Source organism: Cotesia typhae, unplaced genomic scaffold (assembly GCF_013202065.1).
Source record: "Cotesia typhae breed Kobodo isofemale line unplaced genomic scaffold, CoteBio_Ctyphae contig_5, whole genome shotgun sequence".
Classification (NCBI taxonomy): Eukaryota; Metazoa; Arthropoda; class Insecta; order Hymenoptera; family Braconidae; genus Cotesia; species Cotesia typhae.
The window spans coordinates 8,022,851-8,039,936 of record NW_027423757.1 but is presented as its reverse complement, the minus strand read 5'-3'; the positions used below and the strand labels follow the sequence as shown (position 1 = coordinate 8,039,936).

Here is a 17,086-nt window from a genome sequence, read left to right as displayed (position 1 = left end):
TAAATAATTTTAATTAATTAATGCCATTAAATTACTAGTTCTTAATTAACCATAAGAAAATAATTTAAAGTATTTGATGCTCAATTGTTTTAATTTTAATTTCAAGTATGGCTGACAGTATATTGTCCTATTAAATAATTCCAGTGTACGACAAGGTACAAACTGGATTTAACTAACTAAATTCCAGTAACTCGCATCATTCTTGGAGACATTCGTACCTTAATTATTATTCGCTTATTTAAATTACCGACAATAATAACTTCAATAACTATTTGTCAAAAATAATTATCGGAAATCGAAATGTTATTTTATTGGTATATTTATTCGACACATAACCAATATTAATTGGCATTTTATTTATTAAAAAATTAATAAGTCTCTCGCAAATGAAGAAAATTTGGAATGGCCACGAGACTAAGCCCGCGAAATTCCGAAGTCAGCGCTCTCGAGGAGCGTGGTTATCTTATTGGCAAAAAAATTGGCCAGGTAAGTTATTATTTTACTATTTACTTAATAATAATTATTATTATTATTTATTTATTTATTATAATTATAAACTAGGGTTCTTATGCGACCGTTCACCTAGCAGAATACATAGATAATAGTAGTTCAAAAAAAATGCGGCTTGCATGTAAGATATTTGATAAAGAAAAAGCACCTCCAGATTTCCTTGAAAAATTTTTTCCCCGTGAACTTGAAATTTTAACAAAAGTTGAAAACCCGCATATCATTCAAGTATTTTGTTTTAAAAATTATTTATTGATTTATTAATTTTTTTATTTTTATGAATATCAATTATTATAATTTACTCATGTAATTTTTGTGGCCCAGGTACACAGCATACTGCAACGAGGACCACGGGTGTTCATTTTCATGCGCTATGCAGACAACGGTGACTTATTGGATCACATAATCCGCAGCGGTGTTGTGTCAGAGCACCAGTCAAAGCTCTGGTTCCGTCAAATGGCTTCAGGGCTGCAGTATTTGCACGGCAAACATATTGCGCACCGCGATTTAAAGTGCGAGAATATTTTATTGTCTCGTAAATTCAATGTTAAGCTAGCTGATTTTGGGTTTGCGCGCTATTGCGTCGACGAGGAAAACAAACGGGTTCTGAGTTACACGTATTGCGGGTCTGCGGCTTACGCAGCTCCTGAAGTTGTTTCTGGCACGCCATACAATCCAAAACTGGCTGATGTTTGGTCGCTTGGTATTATATTGTATATAATGCTCAACGGGACGATGCCCTTTAAGGATGACAATATTAAAAAGCTGCTGAAAGATCAAATGGGGAAAAATTGGGTCTTTAGATCTCGGGTACTCAAAACGCTGTCACCGCTGGCTGTTAATATTGTCAAGCGTATTTTGGAACCCGATGTTACTGTGAGACTTACGCTTGAACGTGTTTTAGCACATGAGTGGCTGAAAAACAAAAAAGATAAATTGTCTTTTAGTAGCCGATTTGGTCATTCTTCATCGACACAGCATCAGGTATTGATGATTTTTTTTTTTTTTTCAAGCTGAAAATTCATTTATTTAATGATAATTATATTAAAAAAAATTTTTTTTATTAGGGAAATGAATTAGCCCAGATTCCAAATGACTCAATCATGAAAACAGCAATGAAATTATTCAAAGAACCAGAAACGTTACCTAAAAATAATACAAACATGTCGGTTGATCAAAAAAAAAATTTCTTCAATCCACTCAAGAATACAACTAATAAATTATAATTTTAATATTCTCTAAAGAAATTCATATATTTACAAAACTATATTTTCGATACTTGTGTTTAATTGAATATTATTTATTACAGTATTCAATAAAGCTTCTTACATATAAAATATATTATTTTAATCAATAATTATATTTTTTGACGTTAGATAACGTAGATATTAATTTAAATATATATTTATATATCTTTTAATATACAAACTATAGTCTATTAATTTACAAAACTAGATTTTCTTTTTATTTAATGTACATCTAGATTAATATGACAGTGAAAACGACATTATATATATATATATATATATATATATATATATATATATATATATATATATATATATATATATATATATATAATTAATTATTCTTTTTTAGTTTTTAAATGTTAATTGGACAAATAATTTACAGAAATTCATTAAATAATCGATTAGTTAGCCTTTAAATATTTAATTTTGTTCATAATTTAGAAAATTATTTAATACTAAAATTTTGATCATTCCAATTTTTAATTTAAATACAGAATAATATTAAAAATTAAATTTAATATTAAAATAATTATTCAAAAATTTGAGTTTTTAATATTGAATTCAAACTCATCCGGGTGTAAAATAAAAAGCAATATATAATTTAAATAAAAAAGTAGTGAAATAAAAATGACAGTGACAATTAATAGTTATAAAAATAATAATAATAGTTAGATATTAATACAATAAAATTAGTAGATCTAGTGATATTTGTAAAAATTAAAAATGTCTAGATTAAAATCTCGTGCATATATACTAGTTAAAATAATTAAAAAAAAACTGACAATAATTAAAATTTAGACTCGTTGGGGTTCTTATATAAATCAATTTTGGTTTGATTACTTCTTGTTGCACATTATCTTTTATTAATAATTAATAATTCAATATTAACTATTAATATATTTATAATAATAAGTATATAAAATTATATGTTGTATATTATTTTTACAATAACAAGTCACTAGGCACTCATGTATATGTTTTAAAATATTTCGTAAGTCATAAGTTTCTTCTATGTTACATAACAAACACGTTATCTTTTCAATTATCATTTCATAGTTAATTTTACTATCCAACAATTATTTCATTAAATATTATCTTTATTTTATATTTACTTTTGTTATTATTTTCTTGCAAAATTTATTATATTTATTGTTATAAGAATTTTTAATAACATTTAAACCCATCCACCGGTTAGTTTGTGGAACATTTCTTCGTTTAACGTTTGATTAGCTTCTTTGGAACGCATTGACAAAAATATATAGCCTCCAATAAATTCATGTACGACTTTACAATCTGCCGATTGGCACTCGAAAATTATATTCTCTTCTTCGAATTGTACCATCATGTGTTTGACTTCCCAATTAACATTCCAGGCCTAAATACATAAATTTATTTTATTATAGAGTATTTTAATTTTTTTTTTTTGTGTTTAATAAAAAAAATAATAATAAATCAAACAAACCTTCATTGTATTGTATCTCCATGTTTTCAAGTGATCTCCACTGTGCAAATCCATACGCATAAGTCGATTATTTGCAATACCGAGTAATTCGTCTTTATTTTTTCCAGTAAATCTTACGACGAATAATGAAATGCCATATTCAGGCAGTGATTGCCATGCTTTTATGTAATTTAATTTAGCCTCGACTAATGGAAGATCTTTGACATTTGCATGAGCTTCCAAGATTCTTTGTACCAACTGAAATATTTAATATTTTTTTTTTTTTTTTTTTCAAGATATAAAACACTTGAAATATTTATAATTATTTATATTATTAATTGATAGATTAACGACTTAATAAATTAATTTTAATGAAAAATATTTAAAATATCTCAAATGTTAATTCAACTATAAAAAAAACTTTTAATTTCATAGAAAGTATTTATTTAGTGATTATATTGACTGATAATAAATAAAATTTTATAGAGTAATAATAAAACTTGTATCTATTGTACAGAGATAACACGATACTTTTTAAAAAAATTTCAATGTAAATATTTTATAAATATTTCGTCATGTATAATGAATAGTAAAGAGGTAAATTCCCAACTATTTAAATACAGTATTTAAAATACTTTCCCTTGAGCCTATTTAAAAAAATAAATACACTCACTTTTCCTCTAAGTTTCTTGGCATATCTGGGCGCAACATAGTCTTCAGGTGTAATATTAAGTGAACTAGGATTAATCGCCGGTGCTGGAGCTGGTCTTTGTAATTGTAGGAAGGCACTGATACTATTAACCTCGCTTTCGTAGGAAGAGTCTGCTAATGATCTGCCTTTAGCAGCCAACCGGCAAGCAGCCATCCACTTGGCATATTGTTGTTCCTAAAATAATTATTTATGTTTAAAATAACTGTAAAAACTTTTAAGTTATTATAAGTAAGAAGATAAAAAATTACCGTATCACATCTAATCCACATTTCGGTCATTCCATCAGCACTAGGAACCTCTAATCTAATCCCATAACGGCCTTGAGAGAGATGAACGTCAGGTGTGACTTCGCATCCCCGTAAATTAATAATATATGCTGGTGCCTCAGAACTGTGGCTCTCCTCGCGTGTTTTATACAATCTGAGCTGTAGATCTCGGCATGTGAACCAGTAACGCTTAAATGCCTTGAGCGTAAAACGTTTTGGTTTGAAGAACCGAAGATAATCACAGAGCTCTGGTACTTGAGTAACATCGCTGGTTCCATTACTGATACTGCTACCTTCGAGACTGACTTGTAAATCCGTAAGTGCTGCATCAATATCATCTTCAATCAGCGATGATGATCCATTGCTCTCGTAACTCGGCTGTGGCATACTTGCCTGGAGATTCACTTGTACCTGTTAAATAAATCAAACATTTTTTTAATTATTTTTCTTCCATATTATCGGCTCACATTTCTTCTTCTTCTTTTTTTTTTTTTTTTTTTTTTTTTTTTACTGTTTGCATAGTAAAATATACAAGTAATGTATACTACAAACATAAGATTGGTGGAAAATACAGAGAATAAGTTTGAGACGAGTTTATCGATCTTAGTAGTGATGAGTAGGTGTACGTACAAAAACACGAGGTCATCGACGTGGGTTGCAGTTGTTCGTTAAACATACGATATCCGTATAATATATTTATTTACATATATAACTTATATTGTGGATGGGGATATGTACATGTATTAAATATAAGTGAAATTTAAGATATACAATGAATGAACAAAGAAAATAATAAAAAAATTTTCAAAGTAGAAAGCTGTATTAATTTATTTTTACACGATCTACGCCAAACTAGTGAAGGTAACAAATAACAAACAACAAATACGTGGGTTCATTAAAAATATGTAATACTTTTATATGTTTTTTATTTATATTATTTTATTGTTAGCGATATCGATGACCGTACCCACGCGCATTAATGTCTTGAGATTAAGATTGATTATCGATTTAAATTATACACTATATTTATTGATTTTTAAGTATTGTCTCATTCAATTAAATTGTCAGTACGGTCTGGTTTTTCTTAAATTAATAACCTTTTTTTATCAATTAATATTAGTCGCGTGATACGTGGGAATGTTTTTTATAAAAATATTAGATATCTTTACTGTAATAAAATTTATAGTCGTTACTATCAGCGAATAGTAAGAGGACTCCACTAAATTAAAATAATTTGATAACTTCTTTTAAGAGCCCTGACCTTATAGTTTTATAAAAAGTTTTTTCCTTTTTTTTTTTTTTTTTTTTTTTTTTTTTTATTCTTTAAAACGCCATTAATAGCTGTAGAATAGTTTTTTTTTATTACGTTGTAAAAAAACAGTCGTTAAATGGTGCTGATACAATCAAGGTGTTGGTATTAAATGCTAAATTTCATTATTTAAGACTGTTTATTAAAATAATTAACCTCGACCTTCTGTTAATTATCATTACTTTATGCTACTCAGATAAACTTTCGAAATATGGGACAATCATGTTTTTTAATTATTGAATTATCTAATAATTAATCAAGTTTGTGTTTAATATTCAACTGGAGGTCATATTTTATAATGAAATAATTTTTTTAAATGAAAATTAAAATTCTAACGAACAAAAATTAAATTTATTTTAAATGATTAACAATAGTAATATTAGTTTTTGAAATATCAAAATTATATTACAGATCACTACATACTGTAACAATTTATCACATTAGATAGAGTTTCGTAATACTTCCCGGTTTCTACAGACCCTATAATTGTAGCAATTAACATTCATTGTAACAGAAATGTTTTCTAGATTTTATTCTAAATTGTTATTAATATAAAGTACGATTATAAGAATGATAAGGTCTGAAATTATGAAATATGACTGATCCAATATAATAAATTGCAATTGCCGATAAATAATCAACAAAGCCGGGTTAATATTTCAAGAAATAAACTCACTAATCATGCCATAAAATTAAAGTTTTATAGTATTAATTACAGAATACCAGACACAAAACTAAGTAGATAGTAATAAACAAACCAATGTCTTATTTTATTTATAAAAAAAAAATTAGACTCCCACTAACTTCAGTTTTATAAAAACTGTTACTCATAAAATTAATTTAAAAATAAATATGAACAGGATTTATCAATCACAAGATTTTATTTAATGCCTAGCTTGTGATATTTTATATAAAAGAAACAAGAATAAGAATCCCTACTGAGTCTGGAGAAATTTAATCCCTACACCAAATTCTATAATGGTTGTACGAATAAAAAATAAAAAAATATATGATATTTATTTACAAAAAAACAAGATATATATGGATAGTGGAGTGATCTCATAAGTCTTCCATTAAAGGCCATTAAAAAGATTAAAAATAGGGACGGTTATCGTTTGACAATGTAAAATAATTGATAATACCTGCAGAGCTGCGAACATCAGCATCTCTTCTTCGGTACAATCAATTTCTTCGGCAAGAAGCTGCCATTTAGCTTGCTCATAAATCATATTGATTCTAACAGCATCAGTTTTCGGATTTAAATCATAAAATGAATAAAATTTAAATCTAAGTCTGAGAATGTCAAATTCTCTAATGCCTTGTTCCATTATTGAGAGAGAGGAGTCGAGCCATGCGACGTTCATCCGTGCGCGTTCTACCAGATTTTTAGGTTTTATTAGTTTGGCATGGACGTCTGGTGATACCGCGGATGGGGTCTGAGCCAATGACTCGGTCATCCCACCGTTTAATGCCTCTAAACTCATTGTACTATTGTTTGCGTTGAATGAACCGGTACTCCCGAATCCTGATGAATTATTATTCCTCTTCCAAGTGCCCGTATGCTGTAATGTTAAATTACAATAATAAATAAATCATAAATCACAAAATCATAAATAATAAATGAAAACTATTAAGTTATTAATATATTCAGTAAAATAAAAGAAAATATGATTTTAAATTATATAAAATCGAGATAAGAGGTGGATCTTACTGAAACTGGAGAACTGATGGGCGTGCTGTGATTCCTATTGTTCGGGGTGACTGGAGCGCACATAAAAGGACTGCTCTGATCTAAACTTCCATTCGATCCTTGTGGACTTTGACTGACTGGGATAAAAGTGTTTGTATCCGCTGGCACGTTCCAATGTCCGTTCTTTTGATTTTCTATCTTCTTTTTCGCTGGCAGATCTTTTAAGTTGTACTTCAAGTGATTAGGCTCAAGGGGTTTGCAAAATGATAGTTCTTCTGGATGTCTTATTCCTGTCAATTTTTTATTTTTATAATGTTTTTTTAAATAAATTAAAAAAATTCTACAAGTCTTTAATTATTAAATTTTTTTAACAACTTAAAAAAAATTACACCTAAAATTATTTTTTACAAAAAAATGAAACAATTTTATTTACAGCTAAAAATAATGCAATTATTGAATCAAAAATTTTTTGAAAATAAAATTTGATATATAAAATAATTAATTTTCTTCTAACGAGATTCTGATTTTATGTTTCCTCTAATTGCATGATAATTTATCACCCATTAGCTTAATTAAAAACTGCTATCACTTGTTCTTTCAAACATGACCTTCGCGTGGTAAAAGGACATTTGTTACTTTGCATCTATTAAAAATAATTATAGTACTAACTTTAAACTTAAACTAATTTTAAATAAATCATCTAAATGATTTTTAATGCAAAAAAATAATCATTTTTAAATTAAACTGTAAAATAAATTTTACGACAAATAAAATTTGTAGTTACCTAATTCTTTACATAGATTTATAACAGTATTAAAAGTCTTGACAGAGAAATCAACTCGACAATCAAGATAACGCATGTCTGGCAATTGTACACGAAGTGTTTTGTGCATCGGTGTAAAATGTAAAAGAGCATCTGCCGCAACTCCGTACTGATCTAAAGTGCTCCTTGTTCTGGTGAGCCAGTGATTTCTTTTAGGCCACCAAAGTGCGTGGTCCGACCAGTCCATGGCAATGTCTGGAAATAATTAAAATAAATAATCATTAGTTACATCAAAGTAATCTAAAATATTTTAAATCAACAAGTATTTTTAAAGTTTATGATTAGAAACTTTAATCTTTATGGAAAATTATAATTTACTAAAATTGCAAGTTATTTTACAATTTTTTCTGTATTTATTACGATCCAAAGAAACGATAATCTAAGCAGTAATAATTGAGAAAAAAAATTTAATTTATACTAATTATAGTAATTTTTCTAACGGATTGTTTATTATTATTTAAAATACATAGTAAATTTTAAATTGTGGTCGTAATTATTATTAAATTTGTTTTGTGGATCTATTAAATCTTTCTTCTCGAAAATTGACAGACCGTTACTAATTTAATCTGACACCATATTTCACCAAACATACAATTTATAATATAATTCTTATTTTTTTTTTCTTTTATGGAGAAAATTTAAGTGTTATTTAACCTTAAGCAGTGCATAAGTATAAGTAGTTTAAAAATTAACAATAAACACAGCTTATTATAGATAGTTGGCAATTACGTTGAGCAAATCTTACTAATTTTCTGAAAATTATGTTTATCATACTTTTGGTAATCCAGTTACGCTACACTGACAAAAAAAAATGCTTGATCCAAGAAAAATATTTTTGATCCAAGACAACTATTTTGAAGAAAAATTTCTTCATAAAAAATACCAAATAATACTTTTATTTATTGACATATTGTGAAAAGAAAATTAACGTTTATAAAATAAACAAACAAATAAATACTTGAATGATTGCTGGATCGAGTAATCAAAAACCAGTGCGTTCGATCAACAAAGAAAAAAAAAGTTATTTATGTTTAAAAATCCGGAAAGTAATACTTCCGGATGTCCGTTACGGTTGAACGTATATATACTCAAGCAAAGCGGATGTTAGCTTTGAAAAGCATTCGATTTAACGATAGTCGTTAAATGCTTACGCAAGTAACTCGTGTTGATTGTATATCGCGCTATAAACGTACATTTTTTCGGGGGTTTCAAGTATTTTTTTGTAAACTTTATCTTTTCAGAATCTAGATATTTCAGGCAATGCAGTGGCTTAAATAAAATACAGAAGCGTATTCAAGATACGTGCGTTTATGGGATTTCATGCATTCTTTGGTAACATCTGTTTCAGTACCATGTTAGATTTCCGCATCGAAAAATTCTCCGAGCTAACTACCAGTATTGTTCAGATCTTTTGTTTAATTTAATTTCAATCATTTTTTCAAATTTTTACTTCCAAAAATTTAGATCTTAAAGTAAATTTAAAAATTAAAAAATTTTTTCTACATAAAATTTGGATGAACTTTAATTTTTTGCTTTATTTAAATACATTTTAAATAAAATTTGATTATTATATATTACTCAACACAAATTTCTGAGCAAACTGCAAAAGTCTCTTCAAGTAGTTTATTCAAAGATTTTATAAACAAATAATCCTCATAGATGCATACTGTATATTTGTACAAAATATTACGTAAATAAATAGGGCAGTTGTATTTTACAACAAATAAATATAAAGAAAGTTCTAGTACAGCACAAATTACAACCCTTGTCACCCTATTTTTTGTTCTTGGGTTTATGTACAAGAGCCACTCCCAAGACCTCGTTCTAAAGACCTACCCTTCGTGCTCAGATCTGCAAAGACAAGAAAAACGAGAAAGAGTTTTTTAAGTACTCATGCAGTATGGTATAGAAGTGTTTAAGGGGTTTCGTGGCTCGAGTTTTAGCCTTTCTGGCATACTAATACAACAGCGAACTACGTTGCTCGCTCCTTTTACATGGGGAAAATCACCACTCAAGTATTATTTTATTATTATTCAACAGAGTAAGACTATATGTAAATAAAAATAAAAGACGCAAAAGCAGAAAGCAGAAACACAAATACTGAATCTGATCGTAAACCTACACTGAGTATAGGTTTTTATTCCGAGAAATATTTTTCCAGCTGCCGGTAGAAAATTTAAAGCCAAATATATTTTCTTTCTTAGTTCCTGTACTGATGATACTGTATTGTATTATGCACGGTCAATTGAGTAATTTCAGACGGACCGGTATATAATAGTACTCAGAATGGAATGGAACAGGATCAAGTAAGTTTATACTCATGTGTGGGTGAGTAGAGGCCATTTGGTGCGGCCACATGGTCAACCTTAATAAAGGAATGACCTAGAGATTTTCAAGGATAATAAATTTTCTCTTCCAATGGCGGTAGTTTATTTTATTATATAGGTCGGGATCGATAGATTGAAATGACGAATCATCCTTTCAATTCGAAATAGTGAAGACAAGCTTGCTTTATCATTATCATTATTATCGAGTTTCCATACCTCATGGCTTCGAGTGCTGATTAAAAGTTTGAGAGCACGTGCTCTAGATTTTAAGGGGAAACGGAAATAAATTTACATGTGTTTCTCATCTCTAACAGGAGTGTCTGCTGTTATGTCTTTGAGGATTAGATTCCTTCACTTACACATTACTTAATTTAAGCTTTCTTCTTTATATAGACCTCCAAGTTGATATATATACGCTTGTTTATTTATTTAAGCCACCTTATACTCTGTTTTCACAAGGATAATTTTGAATTTTTATTAACAGAATCTTTTAAGAAAATTATAAATATTAATAAATTTTGTTTATTTTTTATTTTATTTTTTAAATATGCCGAGTTGAGATAATAAACTTAAAAGCTCTTAGTTGATGTTAGTATAATAAAATTTTATTATAAAAGTATTAGCAAGTTTCATTTTTTTTTTTTTTATAAAAATTTTAGTTTTAGAGGTGCAACGATCAAACCTTAATTTAATATAAAATGAATCAGTGGAAAAAAATGCTAATCAGTGAATGTCCATTGATGGAATAGTACCAAGGACAATGATTGGATGAATGGTATTCTCAGAATTATTTGTCAAGCTTTAAATTAAGTAGTTTTGAATCAAAAAAGGAACGTTTTTATAAATTAGATTATCTAACTTTGCTTTTATTCAATTTTAAAGAAGAATTTAAATTTGCCTTCAATTTCAAACTTCTTCCAATAAACTATTTTGATTGTATACTGGATTTAAAAGTTTAGAACATTTTTTTATGGCCCCTGATTTGTCTAAAATTTTCAAGTCCCATATGGTGAAGATTTTATGAATGCTCGTAGAACTAATATTTTTATAACGGATCGTTATAGTGCTAAACGTTAATTTGAATTTCTTGAAAATATACTAGTTTTTAGAATTTTTAACATTGCCGTGTTAATCACACAAATGGTAAACTACTATGTAAATTAATGACATTTCTATCTTCTACATTGAATATATTAGTTACGATTTTAGTGCGGATAAAATTAAATTTTAAAATAATCAAAAATTATTTTTAATAATAAATTTTAATACTCGATATTTTTGTCAATTTTTTAATACACAATAATGAATATTTTATAATTTCTGTGAAAAAAAAAAGTGTCGCTGATAAATGTCGGTCTAATATCCACCCACAAAAGTAAAACAAACTATTATGATTAATAGTATTTTCCAGAGAGAATTTTGATAAACCATTAATCACTACGTATTTACTCATTTAATTCTTAGAAATGAGCATGTATTAAATAATTATATTCAAATGAGTTGATTCAATACATAATTCTAATCTAAAAAGGATGAGTTAATGTTAAAAGAATTTTCTTGCTATATTGCAGCAATAAAATTACAAGTTTCTGTATAGTAGTTTGTGATGCTGATGGCAAAACAAAACGATTCGAGAATATAGTGACCGAAAGCTACTTCACATATTTCCTGGTTAAACCTGAGTTTATGTATGAGTATAGTGTGAATATGCATTATGACCGCATGTCTATTTTAAACATTTCCTGATATATTTAATAGATAACACGCTAATACTTGCTATTATACCATAAAACCAAATATTAAATATTAATTTATATGTTTGTACAAGTTATGTACACTGACTAGACAAACTATTCATTTTTTTTTTTGCACACTTCATCTTTTGATTTTTTTTTCTCTCAAATTAATGCAGAATTGCATATTTTACATACATTATAATATATGTTATTATTAGTTGTAAAACTGAAATAAGATATAGCAAATTTATTTAACGAAACAGTAAGATGCTTGTAAACATACGAGTTAATTAAGTCATTTCATTTTATTTTTTTAATAAGACATTTGTATGTGATTTTTTATTATGATGAAATTTAGTACATATGATTCATGTTTCATAACCATAATTCATTTTCTTTAATTAATTATATATATTATACATCGCATGACAAGAGCATTAATTATAGCATCAATGTTTATACAACTGAACTAAATCCGGTACAAAGTCTTGGTATTTACTATTTTTTTTATTTATTTATTGAGTGTTAGGAAAAATGTTTTAAGTTTTAAAAAATTATTTGATAATTGATGAATTTGTTCATGGAAATCAAAATTTATGGGTAAAAAAAATTACGAAAAATATATTTAAATATTAAATAAATTATAAAAATTTTGGAGTTTATAAATTATGCATTATTAAAAAAAAAAAACTAAGTTACAAATCTTGAGGGAAATTGAAAAATAATCTTAAATGTCAGTCTCGCTTCAAGTCACTTGATATAAATTATAATAAAAATTTTATTATTCGACATAAAATTTATTTTATAATACTGAAAAAGTAATAAAAATAAAAACATTAAATGTTCCATACATTTATTAATTTTTCAAATGTGACATTAAAATCATAAAGTATAAAATAATATAAAACTTTCATAGACTAAAATATATTTATCATAAATTTAAAAATGCAAAATAAAAAATGATAGTGTCCTTGATAAAATTATTAAATTCAAAACTCAACATACATATTCATTCACTAGAATAGATATGGAGGAAGTTCATTGTAGGAAACGTTTATTTTATAGTGTCGTCACTAGCTTTAAGAATTAAAAAAACATTACGACTAACATAGGTGTGTTCACAATATTAAGTTCATACATGAGTATTAGTCAAAAGTTCGTCATCCGACACATTGACGTGTTGATAATATTTAATTATATAATTATATTAAAATTTCTTCCTTCCTAATAACAATAACTAACAACAATAACAATAACGGTGACTGACATTCAAGTATATTAAATGGTTCGTAAAAAAAAAATAAATAAACGAAGTATATTTAAAAATGTTTAATTAGGCGGCACAACACGATATTCACGAATAGTAATAATTTGTTTTGAAACGCGATTAAGTATGAACTGCTTACAATATCAGTAACAATGTACTGACATGCAGACTTCAACGAGGTCAGTGATAAAATATACGAGTGTGCCACGATAAGAATCATAATATCGTAGCTATTATATACACACACGTGCTCTAAGTTCTGCCCCCAGGATAAATAGATGAGCTATTTGCTTTTTTCCTCTTTATTAGACCCTGCTATACATTTTTATCTAGTTAAATGCGCATTTATAAAACGATTATGATATAATTGAAAATAATTAATGTTTCATCAAATATTTATTACATAACATCTAGTAATAATTAAATAAAGATAAACGTTGGACTTTTTAATCAAGTTCAGCCTTTAGGTTTCAACTCGAAATTTATTACATTCTGTTTTGTTCTTAATTAACTTCCATTTTGTTTACCAACGGTATTTTGCGAGTATATGTTGGGTTAAAAAAGTTTTGAAATGCTTGGAAAACTCATTACTGACTTATAACTCGTTATATTTCTTAAAAATAAAATAAAATAACATTTTATTTATGGTTTTGCTTTAAAATAAGTCTAGTGAAAAAATTTTTTCTAATTTTGACGTTCTTAAAATGTAGACTAGATTTGAAAAAATAAAGATCAATAATAGGAAAATTTGGTATTACAAATTATAGAAATTCTTTTTTTTTTTTTTTTAAACTAGAAAAATAATGATATAAAGCCTAAAAACTTTTTGAAACAGATTAAACTTCATAAACCAGATGTAGCGTTAAAATATTCAGCAATTTTCGGGTGTCATTTTACAATTAGGACTTGTTAATAATTATTCTATTTTACTTCGAAGAAAAAATCATTTTACGGTTCAATAAAATATTCATAATTTGCATTAATTGGATGATTCTTTCCATGAATAAATTTTTTTTTTTTTAATCTAAAAATATAAGTTATTTTTAAAGAACCTCAACGACGATGCTGAAGGATTTTAATTAATAATTATAAATATAAAAAAATAAAGTTGTTAACTCGAGTAGAAACTTATTAAAAACGATAAAGTCATCAAAGAATATTTTTTCCGCATACTAAACGGATGTAACATGATAGTTTAGATTTTATAGAATATATTAAATTATATATTACATTTTATGTCTATAAATATGTACATATTTATTCACATATAAAGCATATAATATTTAGGTATATGTATAGGACTAATCGAAAGTTTTTGATAGTGTGTATCTCGAGTTTTTCGATGGAATACCTGATATGGTCTCTCTGAGCTGAAGACAGGCATTTAGTGTCGCCTACGTGCAACGACTGACTTACCACAAAAGGTTGCCGGAAGTTATTTAACATAATCCCTTGAAAGTTTTACCCAGCACACGCATTACTGCTGGGAAGTCTGAATATTTAGTAATATTGATGGCCGCAAAGTACACGTTTCTCTAAAGGGATGAATGGATTATCGAGATTTGTGATGGCGCATGTGGGAAGAAATATTCATTTTTCAATTTTTACATTTAAAGAAAGTTAAAGATGAATACACCAGAAAAAATCAATTCAGACCTCGTTTATTTATACGTACTATAAAAACTTTGTTTTTTATCCGTCAGATCTGAGCTTTTAATTTATGGGGAAATTCTTAGAATTTTCATGGTTATTTCTTTTCATGCATACTTAATCTCAATTATTTTCGTTTTCAAGGTGTTATGCCAGATTTATCGTAATATAAGACTGTCTAATAAATCATTACACACACTAAAATTCAAGTTTAGAAAAAAAAGTATATATAAATCTAGATTAGGGCGAGCCTAAAAATCACTATCGTTTTTTCTTCAATTACTACGAAAAAATTGTTGATTTTTTCTCATTTTCTTTCAAGTATTATTTAATAGTCCGTTAATGAGTCATAAAACTTAAAAATAAAAAAATTGTTATGAATTTTTTTATTATTAAAAGTAGAAAATTGAGATAAGTGTAGATTAGTTTAGTTGTTTATATTAATATTAAGAGCTCAAATTTTAACACAATTTTTTTCTCGTCATCTTCATGGTCATTTAAAAAAAAAAAAAAAAAAAAACGAGTCATTTTTTTGACCTACCCTAATCTAGATATTTACGTTTAAATAAATTAATGATTATTTATCATCAGTTGTATCTAAACTTTCATGTGACTTATAATCCAATATCTTCGTTTTCGGTGTATTTATATAACTATATATATTATTTCCGTTAGGATCAATTTGCTTTTTCCCAACATTAAATGATGTATCTATACATACGGGTGTGGTCAATTTTTTAATGGCTAGAGATGGCATGCTACAGAGCCTGACTGAATAAAGAGAAACCATTTTACCCTCTATTCTATCGGTTCAATCTTGTGCATGTAAAAGCAAATGCCACGTGACCCTATTACTGCAACTATCAATTAGTATTAAATAGATGTATGTATGTTATAAACCTTACAGCGGAATCATTTGTTCTATCACATATAATTTCAAATGCGGGCGGGTAAATTAAGACGTCACTCTAGATTATCTTTAAAAGGTATAATGTTAAATTAATGAACCGTCAGTTAAAGTTTCAATTTTAAAAACACAATTTTAATCATTGAAAATTGAAGCTATTGGTTTTTTACGAAGGTTAGATCGTATATTTGATCTGCGACTCCCCCGTAAAGTTAACTGGGTCATATTATTTATAGTAACCGCAAAAAAGGGCGGCTGCCAAAGAAGTAGATCAAAAACAAGGTGGATACGAAGCTTGAATACTAAACGTGATCATAGATATTATTGGAACATCGTTAACACTTAACAGTACTGCCTACATTTTATTTAAATGCATTAGTATATAATTAATGTATAAATACACGTACTGTTTTCTTTTCTATGACGAAAGTTTAGTTTCTTTGTTTTTCCTTTTGAATTACTTGTTTTTTGAGGTTTAGAAGTGCAAAAAATTTATTTTCAATTTTAAAGTATTTTATTTTTAAATTGAGTTTAATCATTTCAAAAATAATATATTTAACTCATTTTTATTAATTAAAAAATTTATATAAGTTTATGAGCTCTAATAATTTAATGCAAGGTCGTTGACAAAAAGCTAATATAACTAATTATGTTTTAAGTGAAATTATTCGAGAAAAAAATATTCAAAAGACTCTTTCATCTAGTTAATTTTTTTAAATTGAGTCAAACTGAATTTAAGGCTAAACATTTTTAAAGAGAACGCATATTTATTTGAAATAAATAATTTTTGTTAATTATAATTTGATTTGTAATAATTCGTCACAGCCTAAATTTATTCACGCAAGCAAAGTTATTATCATTACTTATATTAAGTGAGTAAATTTATTCTAAATTTTTCTCAGAGTATATTTATAAATATTTATCTCACACCTGTATTAATTTTACTATTGAATTATCACAAAAAAAATACACCGTTAAAATATTTTTACTTTCTTTTTACTCAAAGATATAAAATTAAAAAAACAAAAAAAATAATAATTTTTTTACAACTGTAAATTTCGGGAACAACAAAAATAAAAAACTTATAGTAGGTTACGTAATAAAAATTGAATAGCAAAGAAGATTGATAGAATGATTCCTAGTGACAATCGATTTCACCCTTGATTGCATAGACCGGGTCTCGCCCTCTTTTCTTTACACG

General features: G+C 26.9%; 2 protein-coding genes across 3 annotated transcripts in view; one reads left to right on the top strand and one right to left on the bottom strand.

Annotated features, from left to right (window-relative positions):
• Nucleotides 1-64: 64 nt before the first annotated feature.
• Tssk (Testis-specific serine/threonine kinase) lies at nucleotides 65-1,948 on the top strand. Of its 2 annotated transcripts, XM_074248325.1 has the most exons (4): nucleotides 65-486; nucleotides 562-735; nucleotides 832-1,491; nucleotides 1,575-1,948. In XM_074248325.1, exons 1-4 carry the CDS (start codon nucleotides 403-405, stop codon nucleotides 1,731-1,733), a joined length of 1,077 nt encoding a protein of 358 aa, XP_074104426.1. In that variant the 5' UTR covers nucleotides 65-402; the 3' UTR covers nucleotides 1,734-1,948. The 2 variants fall into 2 exon arrangements, with proteins under 2 accessions (XP_074104426.1, XP_074104425.1); XM_074248324.1 differs by lacking the exon at nucleotides 562-735 and having other exon boundaries at nucleotides 1,575-1,945.
• Nucleotides 1,949-2,354: 406 nt separating this feature from the next.
• The window catches only part of LOC141530920 (unc-112-related protein), a 29,887-nt gene continuing 15,155 nt past the window's right edge, over nucleotides 2,355-17,086 (bottom strand). Inside the window, exons 2-8 of the mRNA XM_074248311.1 lie at nucleotides 7,960-8,193; nucleotides 7,197-7,465; nucleotides 6,628-7,047; nucleotides 4,159-4,587; nucleotides 3,872-4,084; nucleotides 3,220-3,456; nucleotides 2,355-3,132 (exon numbers count right to left, since the gene is read on the bottom strand). Of these exons, the coding sequence (XP_074104412.1) occupies nucleotides 2,932-3,132; nucleotides 3,220-3,456; nucleotides 3,872-4,084; nucleotides 4,159-4,587; nucleotides 6,628-7,047; nucleotides 7,197-7,465; nucleotides 7,960-8,193 (2,003 nt within the window). The 3' untranslated portion in view covers nucleotides 2,355-2,931. The remainder of the gene's footprint in view (nucleotides 3,133-3,219; nucleotides 3,457-3,871; nucleotides 4,085-4,158; nucleotides 4,588-6,627; nucleotides 7,048-7,196; nucleotides 7,466-7,959; nucleotides 8,194-17,086) is intronic.

Bases quoted from the DNA above. Each gene is read 5' to 3' on its own strand.
- Tssk (XM_074248325.1), top strand. From the start codon at position 403: ATGGCCACGAGACTAAGCCCGCGAAATTCCGAAGTCAGCGCTCTCGAG. The intron at 487-561 runs GTAAGTTATTAT...ATTATAAACTAG, and splicing joins TTGGCAAAAAAATTGGCCAG to GGTTCTTATGCGACCGTTCA. The intron at 1,492-1,574 runs GTATTGATGATT...TTTTTTTATTAG, and splicing joins CTTCATCGACACAGCATCAG to GGAAATGAATTAGCCCAGAT.